The sequence below is a fragment of the Anas acuta genome, chromosome W (genome assembly GCF_963932015.1).
Source record: "Anas acuta chromosome W, bAnaAcu1.1, whole genome shotgun sequence".
Classification (NCBI taxonomy): Eukaryota; Metazoa; Chordata; class Aves; order Anseriformes; family Anatidae; genus Anas; species Anas acuta.
Genome location: NC_089016.1, coordinates 17,774,813 through 17,801,635, shown reverse-complemented (window position 1 = coordinate 17,801,635; position 26,823 = coordinate 17,774,813). Strand labels below are relative to the sequence as shown.

Genomic DNA, 26,823 nt, shown 5'->3' with positions numbered 1-26,823 from the left:
TTCTTTTAATAAATCCTATTTTTTTATGTAATCCTGTTTTGAAGACTGAGCCATTTATAACACTGCGCATCTCTCCAGCCGGTCCAGGTCTCACTGAATGGCAGCACAGCCTTCTGGCATGTCAGCCACTCCTCCCAGCTTTGTGTCATCGGCGTACTTGCTGAGGGCAGACACTATTCCCTCATCAAGGTCGTCGATGAAGATGTTTAACAAGACCGGACCCAGCACCGACCCCTGGGGAACACTGCTAGTCACAGGCCTCCAGCCAGACTCTGCTCCTCTGATCACCACCCTCTGAGCTCGGCCAGTCAGCCAGTTCTCAACCCACCTTGCCGTCCACTCATCTATTCCACACTTCCTCAGCTTTGCTAGCAGGATGTCATGGGAGACAGTATCAAAAGCCTTGCTTTTTTTTCATAGGATTTCCTAGGATGAGAAGAGAGCTGATAACACACTGATGTTTTAATTGTTGCAGAGCGGTGCTTACACCAAGCCAAGGACATTTCAGCTCCTCACTCTGTCCTATCAACCTAGTGACAGACCCTGCGGCCACTCCAAGTCCTGTGACAGGCCCAATGGCCACTCCAACCCCTACGATGGACCCTGCAGCCCCTTCAGCCCCTGCAGCCGCTCCAGCTCTCGCAGCCACTCCAGCTCCTGCAGATGTTCCAGCTCCTGCAGCCATTCCAGTTCCAGCTCCTGCAGCCGCTCCAGTTCCTGTGGCTGGGTCAGAGAAGTGAGCTGTAGCAGTGCAAGTTGCCCTTGTAGACAAGGTGAAAAAATGGTATAGAGATTCAGGTCGTTTAGAATGCAGAGTCTTCTGCTAGGTCTAGCTATAGAGAAGACAAGGCTGTGCCATCAGAGATGCAGGAGGATGAAGATGAGGATGTCGAAAAATCAGCAGTAACTACCCGAAACCCATACCACTGTGAGCTACTATATGTGTGAAAAGATTTTGGTCGCTGCATAGGTGAGCAGTTTGTCACCTGGCTGCTCCAGTGCTGGGACACCGGAGACAATTGTGTGGAATTAGACGGCAGGGAAGCCAGACGGCTGGGATCCCTTGCTAGAGACGCAGGCATTGACAAAGCAATTGCAGATGGAGCACGACCTTACAGCCTCTGGAGGCGTCTCTTCTCAGCTGTGAGGGAAAGGTATCCCTTCAAGGAAGAACTTTTATGTCTACCAGGCAAGTGGACCACTATGGAGAAGGGAATCCAGTACCTGAGGGAATTAGCCATATGAGAGGTGATTTATGAGCACCCAGACAACGGACAAACATCCACAGATCCAGATGAAGTCAGGTGTACACGACCCATGTGGCGGAAGTTTGTACGGAGTGCACCATCATCATATGCCAGCTCATTGGCAATAATGGCCTGGAAAGAGGATGAGGAACCCACAGTGGATGAAGTGGCCAAACAACTCCGGCAGTATGAAGAAAGTCTCTCCTCTTCCTTACAGGCCTGCGTCTCAGCTGCGGAGAAACTTTCTGAAAGCGTCCACCAACTTGAAGAGAGATTATTTTCCTCCCCACCTGTACAAAGCAGTGTCTCAGCTGTCAGGGGTAAGCATTCATCTACGCAAGGAAGACGATATGGTGGGTACTCACCCCGTGCTACCCTGTGGTTTTACCTACGTGACCATGGAGAGGACATGAGAAAATGGGATGGAAAATCTACCGCGACCCTAGAGACACAGGTACGTGAGTTGCAAAAGAAAACAGTCGGGAAAAAGGGCTTCTCTGAAAAGTTTGCTGCTCCAACTTCCAGCAGGCAGTCCTTTAAACACAGAAATGAAGATTCTGACCAGGACTAGGGGGGCCCTGCCTCCAGCCAGGGGGAGGAAAGGGACAATCGAGTTTATTGGACTGTATGGATTCGATGGCCTGTCACGTCAGACGCACAGAAGTATAAGGCTTTAGTAGACACTGGTGCACAATGTACTATAATGCCATCAAGCTATAAAGGGCCAGAGCCCATCTGTATTTATGGAGTGACAGGGGGATCTCAGCAGTTGACTGTATTGGAGGCTGAAGTGAGTCTGACTGGGAATGAGTGGGAAAAGCACTGTATTGCAACTGGCCTGGATGCTCTGTGCATCCTTGGCACAATCTTAGAAGAGGATATTTCAAGGACCCAAAAGGGTTCCGGTGGGCTTTTGGCATAGCTGCCTTAGAGACAGAGGACATTAAAAAATTATCTACCTTGTCCAGTCTCTCAGAGGACCCTTCTGTTATGGGGCTGATGAGGGACGAAGAACAGCAGGTGCCAGTCACTACCACAACTGTGCACTGGCAGCAATATCTCACCATCTGAGATTCCCTGATTCCCATCCATAAGCTAATTCTTCAATTGGAGAGCCAAGGAGTGATCAGCAAGAATCATTCCCCTTTCAATAGTCCCATATTGCCAGTGCAAAAATCTAATGGTGAGTGGAGACTAACAGTGGACTATCGTGGCCTGAACGAAGGCATGCCACCACTGAGTGCTGCAGTGCTGGACATGCTAGAACTCCAGTACGAACTGGAATCGAAGGCAGCCAAGTGGTACGCCACAATTGATATCGCTGATGCATTTTTCTCCATCCCTTTAGCAGCAGAGTGCAAGCCACAGTTTGCTTTCACTTGGAGGGGAGTCCAATATACTTGGAATAGGCTGCCCCAGGGATGGAAACACAGCCCTACCATTTGCCATGGGCTGATCCAGTCTGCGCTGGAGCAGGGGGAAGCTCCTGAACACCTGCAGTACATCGATGACATTATTGTGTGGGGTGACACAGCAGAGGAAGTTTTCGAGAAAGGGAAGAAAATAGTCCAAATCCTTCTGAAACCCGGTTTTGCCATAAAACAAAGTCAAAGGACCTGCATGAGAGATCCATTTTTTAGGAATAAAATGGCAAGACGGACGTCATCAAATCCCAATGGATGTGATCAACAAAATAACAGCTATGTCTCCACCAATTAACAAAAAAGAAACACAAACTTTCCAAGCTGTCGTGGGGTTTTGGAGAATGCACATTCCAAATTACGGTCTGATTGTAAACCTGCTCTACCAAGTAACCCGTAAGAAGAATGAGTTTGAATGGGGCCCTGAGCAATGACAAGCCTTTCAACAAATCAAGCAGGACATAGTTCATGCAGTAGCCCTTGGGCCAGTTTGAACAGGACCAGATGTAAAGAATGTGCTCTACACCGCAGCCGGAGAGAATGGCCCCACCTGGAGCCTCTGGCAGAAAGAACCTGGGGAAACTCGAGGTCGACCCTTGGGGTTTTGGAGTCGGGATACAGAGGATCTGAGGCCCGCTATACTCCAACTGAAAAGGAGATATTGGCAGCATATGAAGGAGTTCGATCTGCTTCGGAGGTGGTCGGTACTGAAGCGCAGCTCCTTCTAGCACCCTGACTGCCAGTACTGCCAGTGGGCAGGCTGGGGGTGCAGCAAGAGCTGGGAGGGGACAGACCCAGGACAGCTGACCCAAACTGGCCAAAGGGGTATTCCATCCCATCTGACATCATGCTAAACAATATATAGTAGTGGCTAGATGGGGGGAGGAGGGCTGGGCTGCTCAGGGTTATGCTGGGCATCGGTCAGCGGGTGGTGAGCAATTGCATTGTGCATCACTTTTTTTGTACACATTATTATATTATATTATAGTACTACTACTATTATTATTATTATTATTATTATTATTATTATTATTATTACTGTGGTTTAATCTGCTTGGCTGCTAAACACCACACAGCCATTCTCTCACCCTTCCCCCTCCCTCTCTGGGATGGGGGAGAGAAATGGGAAAGCAAAGCCTGTGAGTTGAGATAAAGACAGTTTATTAAGACAGGAAAATAATAATAGCAACAATAATAATAGCAATAGGATACATAAGGTCTGAAGACCGAGTTGCTTGACAACTTAAAGCAAGGCATATTGTTCCCATGAATAGCCCTGGAATTCTCCGGTGTTTGTAATCAAGAAAAGGAATGGAAAATGTAGACTGTTATAAGTCATGGAAGATATGGGAGCACTTCAACCAGGCTAACTATGCTCCGCCAGTCATGGACATTGATAATAATAGACTTAAAGTATTGTTTGTTGCCTTTTCTGATTGTACATATGTTTAGGCATACTCGGGTTTAGTGTGTAAAACCAATGGTCTGTATATTTCGAATGTTTGATGTTCATTTGTGCGTGTTGGTAGAGCATAGACTCCCCGCGCACCCAGCGCTGTTTACTTGACTTTTATAAATATTACTAAATTCAGATTGAGTTGCATCCTCATTTATAACAATCTCTTGGCCAGATATCAGAGACTTGCGTAGTGTCCCGTGCAATAGTCACAATAGTTAGCAGTTATTCTGACCCCCCCCCCCAGATATCAGAGACTCAAGGTTTACCCTTCAAGCCCTCTATTGACATGAATTGCTGAAACATTCCTTACAATCCTTCATCTTCTTTTTAATATTCTCAGTTTGTGTCTCTTCTTCAACTTTTTCCAGTAACAACTGGATTTCATCAGTCTGTTCTTGGGGGGTCCATGTCTTAAGCATCATTATTGACATATCACCTTTCTTCTCTACCAAAGTCATCACAAATTGGGTACTATTTATTATTTGGTGTATCAATAATGTAAAGTAAGGTATCATACAAGGTATAAATAATAACATCATTACACCACATAAAAATAAAAATAACATCCTTTTAACCCATGGTCCACTGGGCAGCCATGAATACAAATCCCAATCCATACATTTCCAAGTTTGTACTGGGATGTGGGCTAATTTTCTAATTTCCTTTGTTATCTGTTTAACCACTTTTCCATTATCATCAATTTGTAAACAACAATTAGAATCGTTCAGTTTTCCACACACTTCCCCTTCTTCTGCTGGTAAATAGTCTAAAACCATTCTATGTTGAAAGATAGCATTCCTCATCTGTGTGGATTGATCAGCCAAAAGATCCAAAGCCGTTGCTGTTTGATTGTTTACAATTTCGAGGACAGCTTGCAACCTAATTATTTGATTCAAATTATAAATAGGTTCTCGGGCCCTGGATATTACCTCATTTGGGTTCCAGGTAGCTGGTCCATAATCCTGTATGATTCTCTCAGGAGGCCATTCATTCTCTCTCCATTTTTGGGCACTACCCCCGGCTAAGGAAGCATCAATAGATAATTTCATTCTATTCAGATCATCATATAATTTTATTCCTAAATGATTTCCTTGTATTTGTGACAATAAAAAGAACAAGGGTCTTATGTACCTCACATAGCATATTTCTGACCAGTTTTTTTGGTAGCCTCTTGTAAGCATGTTTGCCACGCACCCAATAATGTCCCTTTAGGGCCCACGTTCCATTTGGAAAAGGACCATCCCATCCTTTTTTATTCTTTGGAGCGTTAAAATACAGATTGTTCTTGTTACCGAGTGGTCCTGTTACAATGTCTGCCCCATTAGTACTCGTATATGCACACCTCCAAGCTCCCTCATTGGATTCCCATCTACAATTACGACTAAGTTCTCCTTCGCGGCTTGTCATATTACAAGCTGACCAGAAATGTTTAAAGAACACTCGCCTCCCATTCTCATCTTGCCATCTCCAGCAGTAGACCTTTACCACATGCTGTTCCCTAGTGGTGTTATCACGCTGACAGCTCAAGATCTGACCGTCAAATTGTCCCTCTGCTTGTGCTCTTTCAATGGTTTCACATCCAGATCCAAAAAAATTCCCTATATGAGCATTTCAGCCAAGTCCTGTTTCTCAGCTGGACATGTGTGGCATTCCATTTCCCACTACATGCTGTACAGTTTATAGGTCTACATTCAGGATCAGTACAATCATATCTGGGATACAGAATACAATTACAAATGTTTTTTCCTACTGCTATCGTTCCTGTTCTGTTTAAACAGTATATACCCTGATCTGACAAGTGCACAGGCCTCCTTCCTCTTTCCAAAATTGTGTCACATTATGAACTTCACTCAAATTACTAGCCCACCACTTGACCGGGCCAGCTACCTAGGGCCACCTTTCAGTTCCCCCCTGCTCCTCCACAAACCCAGCAGTTACTAAGGTTAAAGGCCTTGGCCACTTCCTCCCCCAGAATGAAAAAGTTATTCCTCCATTCTTGCCCATGGCTCAATTGCCCCTGTAAAAACAATACCGGGAAGTATAGCATTTCTTATCCTTCTGCGTGTCCAATCTTGAGGGTGTGGGAAACGCCTTCAATCAAGGGGTTGGGCCCGCTTTCAGGGTCGATTCAGGCTTGAGTTACCGTTCAGCCTTTTGGGGTGATCCAGCTCCTGGAAAACTAATCACAATTTTATATGGGTTTAAAAAAAGGTTCTTATGTTATTTTCTTGGGACAACCTAGCCTTAGTGTGGGAGAAGTCCGGTCGAGGCCCTCTCACTCGACGGTCAATACCCATAGGGGTTGCCTCCCTCAGTAGACCATACACACCACAGTGGAGGGTCCTGCCCCGGTCTTGCCTTCTCCCTTTCCTCACTTCAGGCTTGTCCCCTTTATTTGGCATCCTTAATTCATGCAGAGCCTCGTTGCCAGAATATTAGTTCTTCCTTAGCTTGAGTTTCAGTTTCCCAGGAGTGGACTCAACCCTCCAAGCTTCAATAGTTATTGGTCCTTCTATTCCAGATGCGTGGGGCCAACCCCTTTCTGCTGTTCTCACAGCTGTTTCAATAGTCAGTAAAACAAGGTACAGTCCCTCCCATCGGGGGTTCAATGATTCTTCCCTCCAGGTTTTTATTAAGACCATGTCTCCTGGTTGTATCTTATGAATAGCAAACCCCAGTGGGGCGTTTTGTGCTAAAATTCCCTTTTCCCTTAATTGTTGTACTTGTTTCCCTGTCATGATCACATATTTCTGGCTTTCATAATTATCTATCAAAGAATAATCCATTGGCATTCTTTGGGAATACAGCATTCCATATAACATCTCATAAGGTGAGATACACGTTTCACTATGGGGCATAGTCCTAATATTCAATAATGCCAATGGCAAACATTTTATCCAAGACAGTTGGGTTTCAATCATTAATTTAGCTAATTCTTGTTTAATCGTTTGATTCATTCTCTCAACTCATCCTGAACTTTGTGGATGCCATGGAATATGGTATTCCCATTTAATGTCTAGGGCTGTGGTTAAGTCCCATAACTCTTTAGATGTGAAATGTGTCCCCTGGTCAGTGGACCTGCTAGGGTAGAAGTCCCAGGTCCCTGTCATTCCTACCTGCAGCCCAAGACAATTTCTTTCTGATATCAGGGGCCAATTGCCCTAGAAAGAGGCTAGCCAATTGCCTCTGTTTGCATTCCTTAGCCAGGTCCAAATTCTTTTTGTTTGTTTGCTTGTTTTGTTTTCCACTGCATTTCAAAGTTGGTCCAAAAATTCCATAGAGGTTTCTTTTGGACTTCCTTGGAACAGATTCTCAATTCCCAATTTAACCAGATTTTGGTATTTATCGTTCATTATTTCCGGGGTGATTATGGTCTCATTGGGGCCCGGTCGGGGGAATGCAATTGTCAACAGTTCCCTGAACGGTCCCATTTGCAATCTGAGCTCACACATGAACTCAGGTTGTTTTAAGAGTTAGCTGCTTTTCTGTTTCCATGACAACTCTCTCAGACCCATCATGGTCCCTCTTTGTGAGAAACACTCTGTAGCCAATAACTTAGGCTCAGGCGAGGATATCAGTGAAGCAGCAATTTATTCGCGATTGCAATGGCGGGCGCCCCACAAGCAGAAGAGTGCACCTACTAGCTCCAAAACACAGTTTATATACTTTTTGATGACAGGACCCTCCCCTGTTTGCCAATGAGTGGGTAATCCAGGTTCACAATCTATCTGATGCTTCACAAACAATGCATGGCCTTCAGTTGCCGGCCTGTTAAATTTCAAATTTCTTTTGACATTTTTACTGCTTGAAGTGGTAATGTTTCTTCACTTATCTGACTTGACTTGACACCCTGATTTTCACCTAATTGTCCTAAGGAGTCTGGTTGTCTGCATTTTACAAGGTCGCCTGCTAAGCTTTCTTATCACTGTAAGCATATCTCAGTACCACATTCCTTCCCTCTAAACAATGTAACTCTGCAAAAACAACATTTCTATTCCCACAGGTTGTACTTTTTACTTCGTACATGTGGATTTTGAGGTGCTACTGGAAATAAGGAAAAAAAAAGTCAGAGGCAACTGAGAATTGCTAGTTTTGAGCCAGCTCAACAACTTCCCTTATCCAGAAACAAGCTAGCTTTTGTGGAACTTTGAAGATTGCATCCTATTACTAGGAGGGAAGAGATGAAAAAACATAATGCTATAGATTCAGGGAAAAGGGGTTTGGAGTTTTGTAGTTAGGTATCACTGAGGTGTGCTGCTCCTAGTGTAAAGAGACCCTCCTTTTCTTGATGCCTTCTATACGTAGGGCAAAAACTATCTTAGGTAGAATTACCTCTTTAACATAGCACACTGTTCTGCCATCCCTAGCTTTCCTAGGGGTGTTTCTTTGCCCTCCTTTCACAACAATTTTCTAAATCGTGTCCCAGGGAATCCTGAAAGTGAATCCAGCCTAGTCCAGCTCAACCTGTATGCTAGCAAATCTGATCACAGATTAGTCTGAGGGTAATGGTTCCCAGTCCCACAATGCTGACACCTTCCTTCCATTTGTTTTTTTAAATTTGGATTGATCCCTTCACCTCACCTTCCTCTCCCTCAGTTTCTTATTCAGATAAGAGGCATAGTTCCTGTAGAGTAAGCTAAGCAGCAATTCACTTGCTTCTATATTTTGTAAGTGTAATAAATGGCTCAGTCTTCAAAATAGGACTATAATCAAAGTTTACAATTTATTAAAGGAATAGAGGTAAGAAAACAGCGCTGGGTGCACTGGGAGTCTCTGCTCCACCAAGACACACACCAGTTACATCAAGCAGCTGATTTTTATACTCCTAGGCTGATACATATTCATTACTACTTCTAAAAAAACCACAGGGTTATTATAATTAGTTTCCGGAATCCAAACCCTCCTACTGGAGCATGTGTATCAGTCTCCGGTGGTCCCCTCTGGGGGTCTCTGGGGGTCTCTCGTGGTGAAGGCTCATAGTCTTCCTCCCTCTTGTCCTTCTCCTTTGTCCAACTTGGCTGTGTGTCAGAGACTTGTGCAACATCCCCTGCAAGCTTTGTCTTTTAGTTGTTCTTCAGCTCTCCCCGTCTCCTTAATCTCCTGGCCAGATATCAGAGACTTGCATAGTGTCCCATGCAATAGTCATAATAGTTAGCAGGTATTCTGAAACCCCCCAGATATCAGAGACTTCAAGGAAAAGCCTACAAATACATTGCCCTTCAAGCTCTCTATTGACACGAATTGCTAAAACATTCCTTTGCAAGATACAAGAACTATATACATTAACCACTCTGTTTTTCTTAGACTTGTGGTTATACAAGGGTATGTAAGACAGAAGGTCACATTCATCATACCATGCGGCCCTAGCACTGTTCCATACTGACACAAATCAGATGAACATATCTCACATAAGCGTAGCATACTCAGACACAATCCATAAGTAGGATCGTGCTGTTCTCAAAAATGTACTTCCTAGCTCAGCCAGAAGCTATGGCACACCCAAAAAAAAAGTGGCTGAGACTTTCTGGGAAGTGTTTCCCAGACCAGGTGATACCATATTCTGGCTTTGAATTTTTATAAATTATCTTCTTACTAGCAAGTGTCTTCATAATTCCCATGAGTTGATGGCTATCTTGTACAATAATTCTTGAGGTTAGAGGCATTGCTTTAATTACTCCATTTTGTGTAGATGCCATTTTTTATTACTGCCTACATCTAGATTTTTCATTTTTATTAACTTTTTTTTTCCTGCTGATTTCTCTACCTTTTAATTTATTGCAGTTCATTTTATGGGTAGATGACACTACCTTATTCTATAAGAGAAGGTTAATAAGATTGCCTATTCAAGCCTTCCATTTAATACCTTATTTTGTCTCTACTTTGCTGTCTATCATTACTGCACTGTACATTCTGTAATTTGTTAACTACTACAGGACTGTATATAGTTAGATGATCTGTGAAATTATTTTTTAAATTAGCATGCACAAGCAAACAAAACTGGGGAAAAATAATAAATGATCAAAGTTTAGGTTAACTTCTGTTTTGCTGTTAATGACAAACAATTGGGTGACACAATTTAAGACTGTCCGTGGTATGTTTTCCAACAGTTTACGTTAACTTAAAGGTATGCATACCATTTTGAAAACATGAGGGCTTTTTCTGGTTTCTCTTTGAACAGATCTTCATATAATAGCATCCTCTTAATTAACATACTAACTTTATAAGAACTTCAGTCGGTTCCTGTGTTGGGTCTGTCTGAGCTGGAGTCACCTTCTGCACTCGTAGCTGGAACAGCACTGGTATCACTCCAGTGTTGTGTCTATTGCTGCGTAGTGCTGGCACAGCATCAGGACTCCTTCTAAGCCCCCAAGAGCCAGCAGGCTGGGGGTGGGCAAGTGATGGGGAGGGGACATTGCCGGGGCAGCTGACCTAAACCAACCAAAGGGATATTCCATAACACCTGATGTCACACTCAGCGATAAAAGGGGGGGCTCTCGTGGGGGAGGGGGCTGTTCCTCCTGAACAACCACTACGCGTTTGAGGCCCTGCTTCCCAGGACGTGGCCGAACACCGCTCGCTGATGGGAAGTAGAGAAAAATTTTTCTCTCTCTCTGTGCTTCCGCGCGGACTGATTGTTTCTTTTGTATCTGTTTTTCCTTCCCATTCCCTTTCCCTTTAATTAAACCTTTCTCATCTCAAACCTCGAGTTCTCTGTGTTGTATTTTCTCCCCCTTCCTTCTGAGGAGAGGGGGAGTGAGAGAGCGGTTGTGGTGGAGCTTGGCTGCCCACCTGAGTAAAACCACCACAGTTCCTCATATACTAAAAGTTTTGGGTGATCACTGCTTCTCCATGGATGCTGATGAGCAGGTTCCAGTTGACAGTCGGTGCCTTCTAGTTGCTGGAACTGATATAGAACCTGGTAGCCTACAGGTACTTCATTATATTTTATTTTTTGTAGCATTACATCCTTTTTTGTGTCAATGATTGTCTGACAACTGTCTTTATTTTCCTTGCATACTTAGGGTGCTGGTATATCAGAGAAAGCTGACTTTTGGTGGTTCCTTCAAAGGGAGAAGAACTGAAGCACAGGATGTTCTTTCTTTTTTCTGATATCTTTGTTGAAACGAAGCATTTCTACTTAACATTTCTCCTTGTTATGACTACATGATTACCTTGGAATACAGAAAATTAGTTCTCTACTGCAAAAACACACTCTACTTTGAAAACATGTCCAACTGCAAAAACACAACTTAGTTTCTCACAGCTGTCTTTTTTCCCTTCGGTGTGGACCCTCCTGAGTACTGTGTACAGGCTGCTGCTTGTTCCACATAGGTCATGTGAGGAGGGTCTGATCAGACTCTGAAATGCCCTCATCCAAGCACATGTTTTGGGGATAGCCCTACAGCCAAATGATAAGCAATACACAGCACTACAGTGATCATGGAATGAGTTCAGAGAAAACCCTGAAAAACAGAGAATGCAGAGAGATGGTGGTATTATCAGAATGGACTTTGCTTGTGCATCCAGCTCCTTGGGGGCTGCAGCGTCTCTGACGGATTAATGCCGTAGGTGGGGGTTTCAAGTTCAAGTCTTTCCAGGTTGCAGCACTTGGGGGCTGTGTTAGCTCATTCCTTGTAAACCATGAAAAGGAACTCTTGGTTAAGCTGTGAAATTGCAGTTGGTGGATGTGGAAGGACCCTTAGAGGCAGCTTGAAATAAGGCAGAAAACTGGATGGACAGCATATGCAGACTGGCATTGCTGATTTCCAAACACATTGTTAAGTCAAAGCAAGCTGATGTTTGTAGCTGGAAATCTGGCACTTGCTCTGTACTGTTCAGACAGTGTCAATGCTAGAATTCTCTAACTATTGAAAAAAAATGGCAGAAATCAGCATCCAGGGATGTCAGTTCCATTTGTCTTTCAGCTTTCCTTCCCACACAAGACACTGCTGTTGATGTCTAGTGACCAGCAAGATATTAATGACTGGTAGAGGAAGGGGGTAGAACAGTCATATGGACACAGGTATTTGCATCTGTTCCATGGTTATAATGCTGATAGAGAAGACCTGGCTGATAGCCAGGATGCAAGGGAATAATAAGAATGGACTTCATATAACAGTGTACTTTCCCTTCATTTTCCTCTACAGGCAGCTGAAAGACTGACCCATCTGAGAACAAACTGGCAGGACAACCATCCCTCTTGATAGAAAGCTACATAATCTTAGGAAATGTTCAAGGACGTATAGTAGGAGAGTTGCATTTAGAGGGACTACACACCAAGCCTGTGAGATTATGAATGCTTTGTCAGCTTACTGATATGGCAAAAAATGTGTATATAAACTCAGAATTAGTGTATTAAGACTTTCTCCGAACTTAGCTTAGAAGCTTCTAGCTTCCCTATACTTTTTCTCCTCAATTTATTAACTTAAGGACAACAAGAATCACAGAATCACAGAATCACAGAATTTCTAGGTTGGAAGAGACCTCAAGATCATCGAGTCCAACCTCTGACCTAACACTAACAGTCCCCACTAAACCATATCCCTAAGCTCTACATCTAAACGTCTTTTGAAGACTTCCAGGGATGGTGACTCCACCACCTCCCTGGGCAGCCCGTTCCAGTGCCTAACAACCCTTTCAGTAAAGAAATTCTTCCTAACATCTAACCTAAAACTCCCCTGGCGTAACTTTAGCCCATTCCCCCTCGTCCTGTCACCAGGCACATGGGAGAACAGGCCAACCCCCACCTCGCTACAGCCTCCTTTAATGTACTTATACAGAGCAATAAGGTCACCCCTGAGCCTCCTCTTCTCTAGGCTGAACAAGCCCAGCTCCTTCAGCCGCTCCTCATAGGACTTGCTCTCCAGGCCCCTCACCAGCTTCGTCGCCCTTCTTTGGACCCGCTCAAGCACCTCGATGTCCTTCTTGTAGCGAGGGGCCCAAAACTGAACACAGTACTCGACCTTGAAAGAAGGTCGAGTACTGAACTCGACCAGAAGAAACCTTGAATTGCTTTCCCTCATTAAATATTTTATCTAATTGTCTTTCTGAATCAGTGTTTTCACATTTGTATGTCTACCTTCTCTTATTTCTGGCTTTTAAGTCCTTTGATCAGAATGGGTGTTTTAGGTAACAGTAACATGGTATTTTCTGCAAGCGCTACAGGGCCACAGTAATCTTCCTCCCAACATATTTATTTTTAATCATTCACAGCCTTCAATTTTCTACCAAAATAGTTTGAAAGTTACTGCCCTTCTTCCTCTAAGAAAGTGACAGGTGAGCAGATCAAGGGAAAAAAATTCAGTGCTTAAATTCCTACCTCTATTTCTCATCAATTCCACACAAAAGTTAATCTGCTGAATTAAATGAACTAATAGGTAACATAGTCTGATGCTTACCAGTGTTCACATTTCTCATCTGAATCCTAAGAGGCTACACAGGTGAAATGCTGTCTTTTGCCTTCAAAGTATGCAGTAGCATTATCACACCAAAACTCTGCAGTGAAAAGCCCAGGCAGCACCTCTGCTCATAAAGCACTGTAGGCATTTGCACAGGGCTACAGTCATCATTCTGGGGCATCAGATCGCAGCTAATGCACTTGAGTTCGGTTTATTAAGAGGAAAGACCAACTGACAGCAGAACTAGGCTATGATGCTTGAGAATTAAACATTAAAGCCTCACCGTGGACTTTTAATAATATGGAAGCTATGCAGCAACAGCAGTTGGTTCATATTGTCCATTAAGGAAAAAATAACTGTTTGAACAAGACAGTAGGTCATCAACCGCAAGCAGTACAGTTTCTTATTTCTAACGACCTTGAAATTGCACAAAAAAGAAAAAACAAACAAACACAAAACAAACAGCTCTGGGCTGTGAATAAACATGCAGACTACAGAAAGGGAAGTTATTGAGATCATCATTCAGAAAGGCATGCAAACATTTGCCTTTTTTTATGTTCACAAGTCTGTAGGACAGCTTCTTGCACTCAGAGTGAGACATTTATTTTATCTACTTTTCTGATCCACTCTCAGAAGTTCCCTTCCATAAATACTTATGCAAAACAGGTCAATTGTTGCCTTCCCCTGAATTTGATGAACAAATTGTAGAAACTTCTCATTTGGTACTTGTGGAAAAGCAGAGCTTAGAAATCAAATAAGTGCCTTTTTTAGAACACATTTTTCTTGTGGGCAGGGGGCAATAAAATGTAGTCAGTATGTAGGAAGCAAGTCATTTAACTTATTATTCAGTATCTGATGGTCCAAATAACTGCAGCTACTAATTCTATAGTAGAAATCAACCTGATCCAGCAGGTCATGGATGGTGCTGGTAAACTTAGCCAAGAGTTATGTAATTTTCAAGGTTTACAAATACATAATTTGATGAATGTGCTTATTGCATATTCGTGAACTATATCATTTATACATAGTTGCCTGTTTGAAATTAAGAAAATAATGCATGCATGCCTCAGATTGCTGCCTTAGAGGTTTCTTTCAGTCTGCTCTGTATAAAACCATCCTTCCTTTGGCCACAAGTTCCTTCCTCAAGTCTCACTATTTCCCCTTTACCTTGTTCACAAGATTACTTGGATCTGTAGCTGTTGGGTGAGCTCCTTCCAGAGGAGAAGCCCAAAGATCATAGGGTGAGAGCACTATCATTTTTTCTAAGCTTTACCAGTGACTTAGTCATTGCTTTGTAAATACTGATACACATATAACATGAAGAGGAATAAAGAACATTAATGTTCTTAAATCTAATGCCCTTGCTTGTGGCATACTGATAGTGAGGAGTTGGGAAACAATTACAGAAATTAACACATCCTCTTAAGATAATATACAAAAGATATGAAAGGTCTAGACAGCCAGTTGTTTATACAACATGACTTGTTCTGGTGTGGTAGAGATTATACCAACTATCTTTTGGCCCAGAGAATATGGAAGGGGATCCAAACTGTGAGGAATGTTTTAACAATTCCAATTCGTGTCCATAAATTCGTGTCCATAAAGAATAATTCTGTTTGAATCCTGTCTGCCTCTGTTTGAATCCTGTCTGCCTCTGGGCCCTGCACTGGCAATTTAGTTCTTGAACCACAGATGCAGTGTGTCCCAGTCTCCCCCTCATTCTAGTCAATTTATCACGTCTTCAGAAAACACTCCTTAAATTTGTGAACCTGTTTGCTTTTGTTATTCCGGACTTCTGTTTCTAACAGTTACAGCCTTTTTTCCTGTCTTCTTCGAGATTAACTTAACACTGCTATAGATGTGTCTGTGAATGGCTGGGGAAGAATGTTTTAATTACTCGTGAAGCGTCAAATAAGAAAGCTGTTTGTGTTTGATGTCTGGGAGTTTCAGAACAACTGATAACAACTAGTGACTGTTATGGGATACTATGTGGATCTTTGGTATCTGGCCGGGGGGGCCAAGAGATTAAGAGGAAGAAAAAAGAAGCTGAAGGACGGTTGGGAGACAAGACCTGCGGAGAGTGTACAGAGAGTGTTCCATAAACTTGGAATAGTGCCGAGTAAGTACAAAGGGTGAGAGGAAGACTACGAGCCTTCAGCATGAAAGACCCCTAGAGACCCCCAGAGGAGACTGATGCGCATGCTCCAGTAGGAGGAACTGGACCCCGGAAGCTAATTATAATAATCTACTTTTTTAGAAGTAGTAATGAATATGTATTAGTCTAGGTGCATAAAAATCAGCTGCTTGATGTAACTGGTGTGCGTCCTGGTGGAGCAGAGACTCCCGGTGCACCCAGCGCTGTTTGCTTACCTCTATTCCTTTATATTCTTTTAATAAATCCTATTTTTTTATTTAATCTATTTAATCCTAATTTGAATCCTGAGCCATTTATAACAATTTGGGGGCTCGTCCGGGAGGGCTATAGTTCCTGAATTCTGATTTAATCTAGGAGAGGCGCCCCACCATTTGGTGGCTCCTGTTTGAGTCAGATCGGGACTAATGCCATCCTGAACCTGAATAAAGGTAAGCAAAGAATTTGATTTTTTTTGAGCTCCCTTGTTGCCGGCTGTTTTTTGCCCGTAATTCTGCGCGCGAAGATCCGGACGAAGACGACAGAGTCGTTTGGATACCGTTCGGTTCGATTCCGGTGTCCGGAGTCGAACCGGATGAAGACGACAGTCGTTTGGATACCGTCTGGTTCGATCCCAGACGAAGACAGCAGAGACGCTGGTGGATACCGTCCGATTGGAGTCTGGACGAAGACGACTGATTCGTAAGATACCGTCCGGTTGGGTAAGGGTACAGTTGCCAGTTTTTGTGTGTGAGAATGTAACTGAGACTTCTAAAGTCAGCACGGAGGTCTTTTTGTTTTCTCACCGGTTCTAATCTCCTGTGGGGGGGGCTGGACTGGTGAGAAGAGGGATACGTGGGTGGGTGATAGGTCCTAAACCCCCTGCAAGACACTCTCACTGGGCAGCCAAGGGCTGTGGGAATTGCCACTAGTAAAATTCCTGGATGGGTCAGATAAAATCGAAGACCAAGGACCAGAAAGGGAGCAAATTACCAGATATATGACCCAAAAGTCCATTATGAATAATGATTAGAAATTGGAACAATAGGGGCCCCAGAAAATTAAAGAGTAAATTAAAAATGATCCAGTATTTTATGATAGAATGACCAAAAGAACCCTTAAGACCCCCTGTATTTTGATCCACGGAGGACGGGGTCTGTCAGGCTTTGAACATTAATAGTAGAATACCCGTGGATCCGGAAAAGAGCAAGCTGAAACATTGGAATTAGAAATTAGAGAGCAATTGATTAAGAATGAATATGTGCTACATTTGTGCCTGTGCTGCACTTATACCACCAGATAACAGAAGCCTCTCGGGCCCCGAGAACCAGATTAAAAACCTCATGGTTCAGAGTTTAACCAAGGTGTCTGAGATAAGGAGGACTGTTCACAAAGGGACAGGTTATGCATATGTATAGGAATGTTTATGTATATGTAACTTTTTACTAAAGCAATTTGTCACGTTAGGCCTGCACGACTTTGGGGGGACTACCCGCCCCGTGCTGCACGGAACTGAGTAAACATACCTACTTTACAATCCTACTGATTGTGGAGTCAGCTTTCTGAGAGTCATTTTGGTGAGTCAGGCAGGAGACACTCTGCTCGGCTGTGGGATCGGCTGCAGCGTGGACGCCCCTAGGTGCACCCTGAGCGTTTTGCTCGGAGGGGACTCCACTCTCAGCTGCTCACCGCAGGAGCAGAGATCTCCTGAAACTGCAGACAAACGGTATGTTTTCGGCTGCTGGAGGGATACTAACTGGAGTGGTAATAATTGTATGTGTTTTTATGTATGTATTTTGTGTTGAAAGTATTTGTGTAAATGTAAGGGTTTGAAACAAGTGTTACAAGTCACTTCACGAAGAACACAGTTAGAGACAATACTTGTTTGGTTGGTTATCATTCTAAATTATATTCCTGTGGTATGAATGAGATGTGCTGGAGGCCTCCGTTTGCGAGTGTGCTGTGTGAGTGAGACGCAGCGTTGCTGCAAAGCGAGTGCAGAGTTCCGATCCGTTGTTCCGTACTCTCCGCAAGGGGAGTGGGCAGAGACGAACGAAGTGCTTGACAGACTGAAAAGAAGTGCTGTTTTATCCAAGTTTTGAGTGGTGGTGCCTAATATATGGGCCCGGTGTATCTTGTGTATCCTATTTTTGCTCTTAAATGTTTTGACTCTGACAAGAAAAAGGCAGGAGCATGATATGACATGCTTCCTGCAACATATGAGGCCCGCACAGGCCGAGACCTGGACTCACTGAGACCCAGACTCGCTGAGACCTGAACAGGCCGAGACCGGAGCGGCACCGAGAGACCGGAGCGGCGCTGGGAGGCCCGAGACACTACGGAGGGACTACCGCTGGACGGAGAGAGCCCTGAGAGACGCTGCAGAGCCACGGACGGCTCTGAGAGACACAGAATAGACCTGACAGAAGCTGCAAAACGTGGGGAAATTGAAGTAATTGCGGAACATCCGAGATCGAGTTGCTACGGGAGACCAGAGAGACCAGAGGCGTCAGTGGACACCGGCAGCTGACCCTCACCGTGTGGCGAGTTGGCACAGAGCAGAGGGGCGGACATCAGGACCCTGCAGCCTGTCTGACATAACCATGGAGGCAGCGGCAGCAGCGGCTGTGCTGCTTCACTCTAGCATTCTTTTTATAAAAGGTTTATCTTGCAATGCAAAAAAAGACTATTAGTCCCCAGATCGGTGTTATAACTATTACTAATGATGACTTAGCTCTATTGCAGGGCAGGAGTGCAGAGACGCTGATTATACTGCCAAATGACCACCGGCAGGCTCTTTCACAAACCTAAGGTTGCAGCCGGCACTGCCTGCAGCCGTATAGCAGACGTTACACTCTCTTTCCTAACTAGTAATCATGTGTCTTATCCATTTGTGGTGAATGGCCAGTGACAAAAAGAAAAGGGGGGAGACAAAGACAGAAACGGTACAAGGAGGATGCCACTGACACTAACAGCATGGGTAATAGGAGTAGTATAAGTGACACAGGTGACGGTGCGGGGCGCTCTGCCTGCTGCTCGCCTTCGCCTGACTGTGCACTGCTGCCAACGGTGCTAGAGTAAAATGTGAAGACTGCTCAGATGGCAGTGATGAGAGTGCTTGTGTGAAGAAGATGTGTACTGAATCTGACTTTGTGTGCATAGATATCAATAAAGTGTGTAACCAGCAGAGAGACTGCAAGGACTGGGGTGATGAGCCCCTGAAGGAATGCAACATAAATGAATGTGACTGTCCAGCTGGGTTTGACTTTGTAGAAAAGAGAAACTGTGGAATTGATGAATGTCAAAACCCTGGTATCTGTAGTCAAATCTGTATCAACCTGAAAGGTGGCTACAAATGTGAACGTAGCCGTGGCTATCAGGTGAATCCTGCTACAGGAACCGGGAAAGGGCCATACTGGTACAAAAACACAAATAACACCTGTGAGTACAATGACGCTGCTAAGCAGGGTTTAGGGGTTTGTAGCATGGAGACAAGGGGTAACAACTACAGTGTTTGGAACAATTGTGCAGCTTTGGCCTTACCTCCTGATGTGCTTCTGATTTGTGGGGATGGGGCCTGGCATGGTATCCCTGCAAATGCTATCAGATGTCCATGTTACTTAGATAAACTCATTGTATTTGCTCCTAGCTTGTTACAGTTGCGTGAGATCACCAGACATAAATGGGCATTGCTTGCACCGGATAGCAATGATAATGTTGAATTGTGTGGGGTTGCAGCTAGAGCAGCATTGACAATTTTAGTGCTTGGCATCTGCGGCCGCACGTAACAACTTAGAAAAATTGGTATGCTGGGCCAAGAAGCAAGCCTATGCCATGACAGAGATACTTGAGGAGATGTTACCAGATCAAAATAGTCTGCGACATGCGCTCTTACAGGATCAAGCTGCTATTGACTTTTTGCTTTTGGCTCAAGGGCATGGGTGTGAGGGACTGTACCTTGTTTTACTGACTACTGAAACAGCTGTGAGAACCGCAGAAAGGGACCCATGCATCCAGAATAAAAGGACCAGTAGCTACTGAAACTTGGAGGGTTGAGTCCACTCCTGGGAAACTGAAACTCAAGCTAAGGAAGAACTAATATTCTGGCAACGAGGCTCTGCATGAATTAAGGATGCCAAATAAAGGGGACAAGCCTGAAGGGAGGAAAGGGAGAAGGCAAGACCAGGGCAGGACCCTCCACTGCGGTGTGTATGGTCTACCGAGGGAAGCAACCCCTATGGGTATTGACTGCCGAGTGAGAGGGCCTCGGCTGGACTTCTCCCACACGAATGGCATCCAACGTGGGGCTCAGGTCAGGTTGTCCTGAGAAAATAACATAAGAACCTTTTTTTTAACCTATATAAAATTGTGATTCGTTTTCCAGGAGCTGGATCACCCTGACAGGCCGAACGGTAACACAAGCCTGAATCGACCCTGAAGGTGTTTGCCTATTATGATCCAGCTACGTGGGCAGAAGACAGATCCTGGGACTATAGGACCCCAGTATATATACTTAATAGAATAATTAGGTTATTAGCTGTAATAGAAATCGTTATAAATGATGAGAACTACTTTGTATCAAAATTTCCTAGCTTTGGATTATTTACTAGCACAAGAAGGAGAAGTCTGTGGAAAATTTAGCTTTAGTAATTGCTGTTTAAAGATTGATAAAAAGGGTGTTTCTTCCTAGTAGCTGATAGAATGTTATGTTCTGGTTTAGGATGAGAAGAATGTTAATAATATGCTGATGTTTTAATTGTTTTTAATTGTTACAGAGCAGTGCTTACACCAAGCCAAGGACCAAGCCAAATTCAGCTTCTCACTGTCCTGTCAGCAGGCAGGCTGGGAGGAGGGCCGGACTGCTCGGGGTTAGGTTGGGCATCGGACAGCAGGTGTTGAGCAATTGCATTGTGCATCACTTGTTTCGTATACATTATTACTAGTAGTAATATTATCATCATTATTATTGTTATTATTATTATTATTATTTTCTTGTTTTTATCTCAACTCACAGGCTTCACTTTCCCATTTCTCTCTCCCATCCCAGAGAAGGAGGGGGGGAAGGTGAGCGAGCAAACACAAACCTGGAAGGATATGGAATGGGATTTATTTTCATGGTGGACCATGGGTTAGAAGAGTGTTATTTTTTTTGTTATGTGGTGTAAAGATGTTATTGTTTATACCTTGTATGATACCTTGTCTTACATTATTAATACACCGGGTAATAAATAGTACATTGGTAATAACTTCATTAAAAAAAGAAGGGAATATGTCAATTATGATGCTTAAGGATTGGACCCTCCAAGAACAAACTGATGAAATCCAATTATTAATAACAGAAGAGACACGAATTGGGGATATTAAAAAGAAGATAAGGGATTGTGAGGAATGTTTTAACAATTCCAATTCGTGTCCATAAATTCGTGTCCATAAAGAATAATTCTGTTTGAATCCTGTCTGCCTCTGTTTGAATCCTGTCTGCCTCTGGGCCCTGCACTGGCAATTTAGTTCTTGAACCACAGATGCAGTGTGTCCCAGTCTCCCCCTCATTCTAGTCAATTTATCACGTCTTCAGAAAACACTCCTTAAATTTGTGAACCTGTTTGCTTTTGTTATTCCGGACTTCTGTTTCTAACAGTTACAGCCTTTTTTCCTGTCTTCTTCGAGATTAACTTAACACTGCTATAGATGTGTCTGTGAATGGCTGGGGAAGAATGTTTTAATTACTCGTGAAGCGTCAAATAAGAAAGCTGTTTGTGTTTGATGTCTGGGAGTTTCAGAACAACTGATAACAACTAGTGACTGTTATGGGATACTATGTGGATCTTTGGTATCTGGCCGGGGGGGCCAAGAGATTAAGAGGAAGAAAAAAGAAGCTGAAGGACGGTTGGGAGACAAGACCTGCGGAGAGTGTACAGAGAGTGTTCCATAAACTTGGAATAGTGCCGAGTAAGTACAAAGGGTGAGAGGAAGACTACGAGCCTTCAGCATGAAAGACCCCTAGAGACCCCCAGAGGAGACTGATGCGCATGCTCCAGTAGGAGGAACTGGACCCCGGAAGCTAATTATAATAATCTACTTTTTTAGAAGTAGTAATGAATATGTATTAGTCTAGGTGCATAAAAATCAGCTGCTTGATGTAACTGGTGTGCGTCCTGGTGGAGCAGAGACTCCCGGTGCACCCAGCGCTGTTTGCTTACCTCTATTCCTTTATATTCTTTTAATAAATCCTATTTTTTTATTTAATCCTAATTTGAATCCTGAGCCATTTATAACAAAACCTTTACATATTATCTGAAAAGGGCCTGCTTATATTTTTACTAGTATTTATTCTACTGGAACATGTAAGCCATGGAAAACATGGCAAAATAAGATTTTCTTTGCATTTCTAACATGGACAAGACGCAGTACTAAACATACTGTAGAAGTAGCAGCTACACAAATACAACACTGCAGTTTTGTGCTTAATATACTCCTTTATCTTCTAAGCATGGCAAAGTCTTCAGCAGCTGTGGAAATCCAAGAAAAAAATAAATAAAATACATCATCCATGAGGTATGGTCTAACTTTGCGCATCCAATTTTCCAGTGTAAAAAAAGGGCACTCCCTTTCATCCCTCTTCAGAAATACAGGATCCCATGTGCAGTACCTAACCTTAGCTATGCTCGTACCACTTGAAATGTTTTGTCATGTGCACTCCTGCACTTATACTCCTCATATACCCAGCCAAATGCACTGTAACTCTTGTGTTCCAGTTCTGTGAATGCCTTTTAGAAGGTCACTAGATCCTCTCAAATCATTTCTAGATCAACAAGCAGTATCTTTATATCACTGCTTCATCATGTTTTTTGGCCTTTTTCTGCCATGGTGGGGTATAACAGAAGGAGACATTTCACATAAAGCTGGCCTCTGCTGTGAAACAGAGATCCACTTTTCACACTCTCCTAAACCCAGGGACACTAGCTGGAGACTTGAGTTCAGTGATATAATTCATTTACATGTATAAAGTAACTGTGGATTTGGGTTTCCATTTTTGACATCTTTCAGGGATGATGTTCAGCTACTCCTCTACCTCCGCAAAATCTAGGTACTGGGTCATTTGGACACAGAACCAAAAGTAGGTAGATGAGATGCTGTGGTCTGCCCCATTAGCTAGTGCATACCTTAATCATGCTATACCAATATACTAAGGTTTTCCTGATAGTTTAGATACAATGCACAGTGCAGGCTTGACGGTATGGAATTACTGCAAGGAGAACACCATGAACTGTGAAAGTTACAGTACAGGTAGTATGGCTGGGGAAAAGCAAAGAGAAAACTGAAAAATAATATATATATGTATATATTACATTGTCCGTGCATTTTTATAGTGAAGAACTCTAAAGGGGCTCTGTTTGTCAGTAGGCATAGCTAAGGATGGAATGCCTTCTGTATCCTGGAGTCTCTGGGTGCTGCCTGTGGTTTATAGTCTTCTCCAGATCCAAAATCCACTGTGTCATGATAGTTTGTAAATTCCTGAGGTAATGGAAACTCCTCTGTTGATGAATAAGTCCTGTGTCCAGACACTCTCTCTTGCAGCTCAGTGATGTCATTCCTGATGTCTGCCATCATCAGCAATAAGAAGTCAAATGAACCCGGTGGGCCCTGAAGACACAAGGCACGGTCATTAATCATATTCCACTTTACTCTTACAGTTTTCAAACGGGACAATATAATTGCCCTTGCAGAGGTAATTCAGTAAAATACTGCTTCATATCTATTGCCAGAAATTAAAGGTATCTTTTCGAATCAACCTGATCAGGAAATACTTTTCAAAAGGCAAATGTTTTTGCAGACAGAGCCTATATTTACAAGGTTCTCAGCTCTTTGTTATTTAACAATTCCTTTGCTATATCTGCCTGCTAAGAGCATCTCAACACCTCATAGGAACAAAGGAGAGAAATCTTGGTTCCATGTGTTCCTTCATATTAAACTGATAGAAATTACATTCTTAAAATAACTACTTAATAATGATTAATATTTATTAAAATTATCTGGGGAATGCTGATGTCTGGAAGTTAATTTTCAATACATTAACCCCACTGCAGTCCATCACTTATTAAAGTCATCGGTAATTACAGTGTAGAGAATATCCCCCCTGTTTTTATCTAATTTCAGAAAATCATCATTTCTTTTTAGCTGTCTTCACACAGTACGCTATTTAATACTGAGCATGTAAATGTATGAGAATTCTCTCACCAATGAAAAAAGACCATGGGAAACAACATTTTAATCAATTTCACCTAAAAATGGACTGTAAATACTCATCCTTCTGTGTTGGGTCTGGCTGGGATGGAGTCACCTTTCCCTGCAGCAGCCCACACAGTGCTGTGCTCTGCACTCGTAGCTGGAACAGCACTGGTATCACTCCAGTGTTGTGTCTATTGCTGCGTAGTGCTGGCACAGCATCAGGACTCCTTCCAAGCCCCCAAGAGCCAGCAGGCTGGGGGTGGGCAAGTGATGGGGAGGGGACATCGCCGGGGCAGCTGACCTAAACCAACCAAAGGGATACTCCATAACACCTGATGTCACACTCAGCAATAAAAAAGGGGGCTCTCGTGGGGGAGGGGGCTGTTCCTCCTGAACAACCACTATGCGTTTTGAGGCCCTGCTTCCCAGGACATGGCCGAACATCGCTTGTTGATGGGAAGTATAGAATAATTTTTTTTTCTTCTCTCTGTGCTTCCGCGCAGCCTTATTGTTTCTTTTGTTTCTTTTTCTCCCCATTCCCTTTCCCTTCAATTAAACCTTTCTCATCTCAAACCTTGAGTTCTCTGTGTAGTATTTTCTCCCCCTTCCTCTTTGAGGAGAGGGGGAGTGAGAGAGCGGTTGTGGTGGAGCTCAGCTGTCCACCTGAGTAAAACCACCACACCTTCTGCTGATTTGGTCAAAGTCCCAGAAAGACTCAAAAAATAAAGCAAGACTGCAAAAGTGTGGATAAATGGAGGGCAGTTCAGTAGGTAGTAAATCAGTAGTAGGTAGTAAATCAAACCTGGTACGAAATATCTGCTAGTCCTCTGTAAGAGTCTTCCAGAAACTCATAACAATAGTAAAATTCCTTTCATTTTTCACTAACCCAAAATCAGATCTGAATTCAACGGAGTTAGCAGAACTTTTACTATCACTGGCTGCAGGTTGCAGGGTGTCTAGCTTAAGCTAGAGCTTTAGGAACTCTCTGCTTTTCTCATTGTTTCAGCCTTTACCTTAGCAAAGTGCAGAAGGTGTGAGTGGAGTGTAACTTTTCAGATTCCTTTGAATCTAGAACACAACATAAAACCAATAAATGAATCCTTGCAAAACAAGACAAGGAAAAATAAAACAGTTGGCACAAACCCCTTCAAACTGAAAGAACATTTTCTGCTCTACTAATGACAGTGAGCTAAAGTAATAGGTATTTCTGAAACGAAATGGAGAGTGTTTAAGACACAGTTAAGAAATGGGAAATGATAACTGAAGCAGGTGAGATACCCCGGGAGAGAGAGAAATTTAACACATACAGGACAAACACAGCTTGCACGCCAAGAAATACACGGAGACTAAGAAACACAATGGAGTGATGTTAGACAGTTCACAGAGGCTGGCTGAATAATGACTGCAAAGTTTTTATTTTTTGATTTATCACAAATACAAATATAATCATAGCAATCAAAATATGTAACACATGAAATCCTATCATACTGAAAGACTGAAGCTTATTATTTTTACTCATGGCACTATTTCACACTCACAACCCTCTGGTCTGTATCTTACCTGGAGGACCTTGTTGGCCAGGCTGGCTTGGGGGGGCAGGGATATATGCGTTAGATGCAAGTACTTTTTCACCAGTGATATGCTTGCTAAGATCAGCAGCATTATTTGGTAGCAAAGCAACCTGCAAAAAACAAAAATCACTGTAAGTCATCCATCATTCAGCTGGATAAATTGCATTCTTGATTAAACTTTCACGTGGACAAATAGAACATTTAAGTACTTCAGGAAAATGTAAAATCTTTATTGATATCTTCATTTATACTAACGCTGTTCTAGAGATGCTGTCATGACTGCACTTCACATTATGTCAAACAACTTAATGTGTGGAGAAAAAAAACAACACACAACCATTTTTCCCCAATAACAGTAAAAAGAACCCAGTATGAGCCCAGCTCATATGTATGGGAACACTTCTGGAGAGTGTCTGTTTGCAGATGAATTGCCCCATAAAGTGGAACACAACATGAGACCTGGATGGGGGATCCTAGAGATTATCCACACTTCATGCATCTTATACCCAGGAGGTAGCCCAGGCTTGGAAGATACCATGTGAAAACTATGGCACTCTTTGATTTTAAGGCATTTACACATTCTGGTACTTTCTTTCCCCTGGCACCTGGAGCCAGTATACTCATTATACTTTTCTCCAAACACTGCTGTGAAGTTTTATCTGAAAGACAAACAAATGCAGGAGGAATGGGTTGAAAGGTGTATCAGGGAGGCTGTTCATACACTGCGAGCCATGCCAATGGCTTTCCAAGTGCCCATTCATAGAATCACAGAATCATAGAATATCCCAAGTTAGAAGGGACCAATAATGATCACTGAGTCCAACTCCTGGCTCCACACAGGTCTGCCCAAAAATTCAGACCATGTGACTAAGAGCATAGTCCAAAAGCTTCTTAAACTCTGACAGGCTTGGTGCTGTGATTACAGCCCTGGGGAGCCTGTTCCAGTGCATGACAACCCTCTTGGTGAAGAACCTCTTCCTGATATCCGGCCTGAACCTCCCCTGTTGCAGCTTGACTCCATTCCCTCGCGTCCTACCACTGGTCACTAGGGAGAATAGATCGGTGCCTATCCCTCTGCTCCCCCTCACGAGGAAACTGTAGACTGCGATGAGGTCTCCCCTCAGCCTCCTCTTTTGAAGGCTGAACAGGCCCAGTGACCTCAGCTGCTCCTCATATACTTTCCCCTCTAGGCCCTTCACCATCTTCGTCACCTTCCTCTGGACATTCTCTGATAGTTTCACATCCTTTTTTGTACTGTGGTGCCCAGAACTGCACACAGTACTCGAGGTGAGGCCGCACCAGCGCAGAGTAGAGCAGGGCAATCACTTCCCTCGACCAACTAGCAACGCCGTGCTTGATGCACCCCA

General features: G+C 43.4%; 2 protein-coding genes across 2 annotated transcripts in view; both read right to left on the bottom strand.

Annotated features, from left to right (window-relative positions):
* The window catches only part of LOC137847036 (non-lysosomal glucosylceramidase-like), a 393,739-nt gene that overhangs the window by 106,253 nt on the left and 260,663 nt on the right, over nucleotides 1-26,823 (bottom strand). The window lies entirely within an intron of this gene.
* Nucleotides 25,320-26,823, bottom strand: part of LOC137847426 (collagen and calcium-binding EGF domain-containing protein 1-like) — a 59,648-nt gene continuing 58,144 nt past the window's right edge. The window contains 1 exon segment of the mRNA XM_068665699.1: nucleotides 25,320-25,566. Coding sequence (XP_068521800.1) covers nucleotides 25,420-25,566 — 147 coding nt within the window. The 3' untranslated portion in view covers nucleotides 25,320-25,419.